The 3,399-nt window shown below is 41.2% G+C and overlaps 1 protein-coding gene across 1 annotated transcript in view; it reads right to left on the minus strand.

Annotated features, from left to right (window-relative positions):
• The window catches only part of LOC144977862 (uncharacterized), a 73,757-nt gene extending 71,838 nt beyond the window's left edge, over positions 1-1,919 (minus strand). The window contains exon 1 of the mRNA XM_078923266.1: positions 1,709-1,919. Coding sequence (XP_078779392.1) covers positions 1,709-1,757 — 49 coding nt within the window. The 5' untranslated portion in view covers positions 1,758-1,919. The remainder of the gene's footprint in view (positions 1-1,708) is intronic.
• Between the last annotated feature and the right edge of the window lie 1,480 nt (positions 1,920-3,399).

Raw genomic sequence — 3,399 nt, forward strand, 5'->3', positions numbered from 1 at the left:
ATAGATAGATAGATAGATAGATAGATAGATAGATAGATAGATAGACAGACAGACAGATAGATAGATAGATAGATAGATAGATAGATAGATAGATAGATAGATAGATAGATGCTTGATTGATCGATAGAGATGGAATAAAAGAAAGAAAGAGATGGATGAAGAGAGAAAGAGAGAGATAGATAGATAGATAGATAGATAGATAGATAGATAGATAGATAGAGAGAGAGAGATAGATAGATAGATAGAGAGAGAGAGAGAAAGAGAGAGAGATAGATAGATAGAGAGAGAGAGAGAGAGAGAGAGAGAGAGAGAGAGAGAGAATTTGAGAAACGAATAAAGAAGAAAGGCGGTATGTGTTGGGAGACTTGAAGAAGAGTTTATTCACCTTCGATTAAAGGAAGAATGATAGATAGGTTGGGAGACAAGAGAGAGAGAGAGAGAGAGAGAGAGAGAGAGAGAGGGGGGGGGGAGAAAGAGAGACACGAGAGAGAAAGAGAGATGGGGAAATAAAGAGAAAGCGAGAGTAAATGAGAGAGAGAGAATGTGATTAGGAGAGAGAGAGAGAAAGAGAGAGAGATAGATAGATAGATAGATAGATAGATAGAGAGAGAGATAGATAGATAGATAGATAGATAGAGAGAGAGAAAGAGAGAGATAGATAGATAGATAGATAGATAGATAGAGAGAGAGAGAGAGAGAGAGAGAGAGAGAGAGAGAGAGAGAGAGAGAGAGAGAGAATTTGAGCCAATAAAAAGGGGAAAAAAGGAAACGAATAAAGAAGAAAGGCGGTATGTGTTGGGAGACTTGAAGAAGAGTTTATTCACCTTCGATTAAAGGAAGAATGATAGATAGGTTGGGAGACAAGAGAGAGAGAGAGAGAGAGAGAGAGAGAGAGAGAGAGAGAGAGGTGGGGAGAAAGAGAGACACGAGAGAGAAAGAGAGATGGGGAAATAAAGAGAAAGCGAGAGTAAATGAGAGAGAGAGAATGTGATTAGGAGAGAGAGAGAGAGAGAAAGAGAGAGAGAGAGAGAGGGGGAGAAAGAGAGACACGAGAGAGAAAGAGAGATGGGGAAATAAAGAGAAAGCGAGAGAGAATGTGATTAGAAGAGAGAGAGAGAGAGAGAGAAAGAGAGAGAGAGTGAGAGAGGGAGAGAGAGAGAGAGAGAGAGAGAGAGAGAGAGAGGGGGGGGGGGGCGTTATAAATATATAGAGAAAAATAAGTGGTAAAAAGGAAGTGTTTATGTGGAAAACTTAAAGAACGATTCACTCACTCACTCCCTCCCCGCTCCCAACCTCCCTCACTCACACTTTCGCTACCTCCCTCCCTCACTCACTCCCTCCCTCACTCCCTCACTCCCCCTGCCTCCCTCCTTCACTCACTCCCTCCCTCACTCCCCCTGCCTCCCTCCTTCACTCACTCACTCCCTCCCCCACTCCCCCTGCCTCCCTCCTTCACTCACTCACTCATTCCCTCCCTCCCCCTCCCTCCCCCAATCACTCACTCCGTCCCTCCCTCCCTCACTCACTCACCTTCTCCCTCACTCACTCAGTCACTCACTCCCTCCCTCCCCCAATCACTCACTCACTCCCTCCCTCCCTTACTCACTCACTCCCTCCCTCCCTCCCCCTCCCTCCCCCCAATCACTCACTCCCCCCTCCCTCCCTCTCTCACTCACCCTCTCCCTCACTCCCTCACTCAGTTACTCACCCTCGATCAAAAGAAGAATGAAGACGCGTGTCCAGCGAAGCGGACTCATTTCTTGTGAGCGGAATCCAATCTGTGATCAGAGAGCCGGAAAACTGCCTTCATTAGTCTGTGCGGAGGCGTCCACGTGAAGAGTTGTGACGAGGTTCTTCTTCTTTCCCCCCGATCGCTGTCCAATAGGGTATTACTACTGTTGTGGTCCTTTCTTTCCTTACTGAGGAGGAAGAAGAAAAAGACAAGAAGAAAAGGAAAATTATAAGAAAAGAGATATCATTTTTTTTGCGATGACAGACGAAGTAATGAAAACTACATTATGTAAATCAGAAAAAAAAAGAAAAAAAAAAAAACAAAAAAAAAAAACAAAAAAAAAACCCAATAAAATACAAAAACTAAAGGTAAAAAAAAAGAAAAACAAAAGATTTAAAAAAAAAAAAAAAAAAAAAAAAAAAAAAAAAAAAAAAAAAAACAAATAAAAAAAATCAAAAAACAAAAGAAAACAAAACCAAAAATAAAAATTGGGCATTTTAATGATGTTGGCAGTGACGTGGTAGCGGTGGTTGGTATACAGATGATGATGATGATGGTGATGATGATGGTGATGATGATGGTGATGATGATGATGATGATGATGATGATGATGATGATGATGATGATGATGATGATGGAGACAACGATGACGGGGATGATGATCAAGGCAGTTGTTACAACTTTTGTAGATAAATTTGATGATATTATTGTTGTTGGCAATGCTCACAATCATCCTCATCATCATCATTGCCATCATCATCATCGCCATCACCATCACCATCGCCATCATCGCCACCACCACCATCATCATCATCATCATCATCATCATCATCATCATCATCATCATCATCATCGTCATCATCACCATCATCATCATCATCATTAATCATATCATCATCATCATCATCATCATCATCATCATCATCATCATCATCAACAACAACAGCAACAACAACAACCACAAAAGAACAACGACACAACAACATGAACAAGAACAGCAATAACAACAACAACGACAACAACAACAACAAAACAACAACAACAACAACAAAAGAACAACGGAGGATAAAAACAAGTCATTATTCGAATCTGGATTAGCTCCACTCCCTAAGGTTAAGAAAAGGTGTAATATATCATTATAAGCCCAATTAAAAGTAACTTTTTATCGGCTCAAAGGAGAAATTTTCCTTTCGGGTAGATTCCAAGGGAACACCGAAACACCACAGGAGTCATCCGCAGTGCAGCGCCGTAAATTCATCTAGGGCGAGAGTTTACAGTGCGGGGAGAATCGAACTCGGTTACTTAATCGATAGAAAGCAAAGACCGATGTATATAAGATAAAGATCTGAACAAGTGTGTATGAAAGGTGCCAGACAACGCAAGAAGGTAAAAATATACCAAAAAAAAAAAAAAACACCATCCCGAAAAATCAGTGTACTCGAATGGGGATCGAACCTGAGACCTTCTGATTACCGGTCATACGTGCTACTTTTACACCACAGAGGATCCCGATAGTTGGGATAATTTTAAGGTCTGAGGTTCGATCCCCAGTCGAAGTAGACTGATTTTGTTGAATGGTTCCAGTCTTCCCTTGAAATGGATCCTAGAGACAAATTTCCCCTATGGGATGAATAAAGGAAAAAAAAAAATTATCCTCTAAACGTGCT

Source organism: Berghia stephanieae, chromosome 8 (genome assembly GCF_034508935.2).
Source record: "Berghia stephanieae isolate SIO BIC M18660-M18661 chromosome 8, UCSD_Bste_1.3, whole genome shotgun sequence".
Lineage (NCBI taxonomy): Eukaryota > Metazoa > Mollusca > Gastropoda > Nudibranchia > Aeolidiidae > Berghia > Berghia stephanieae.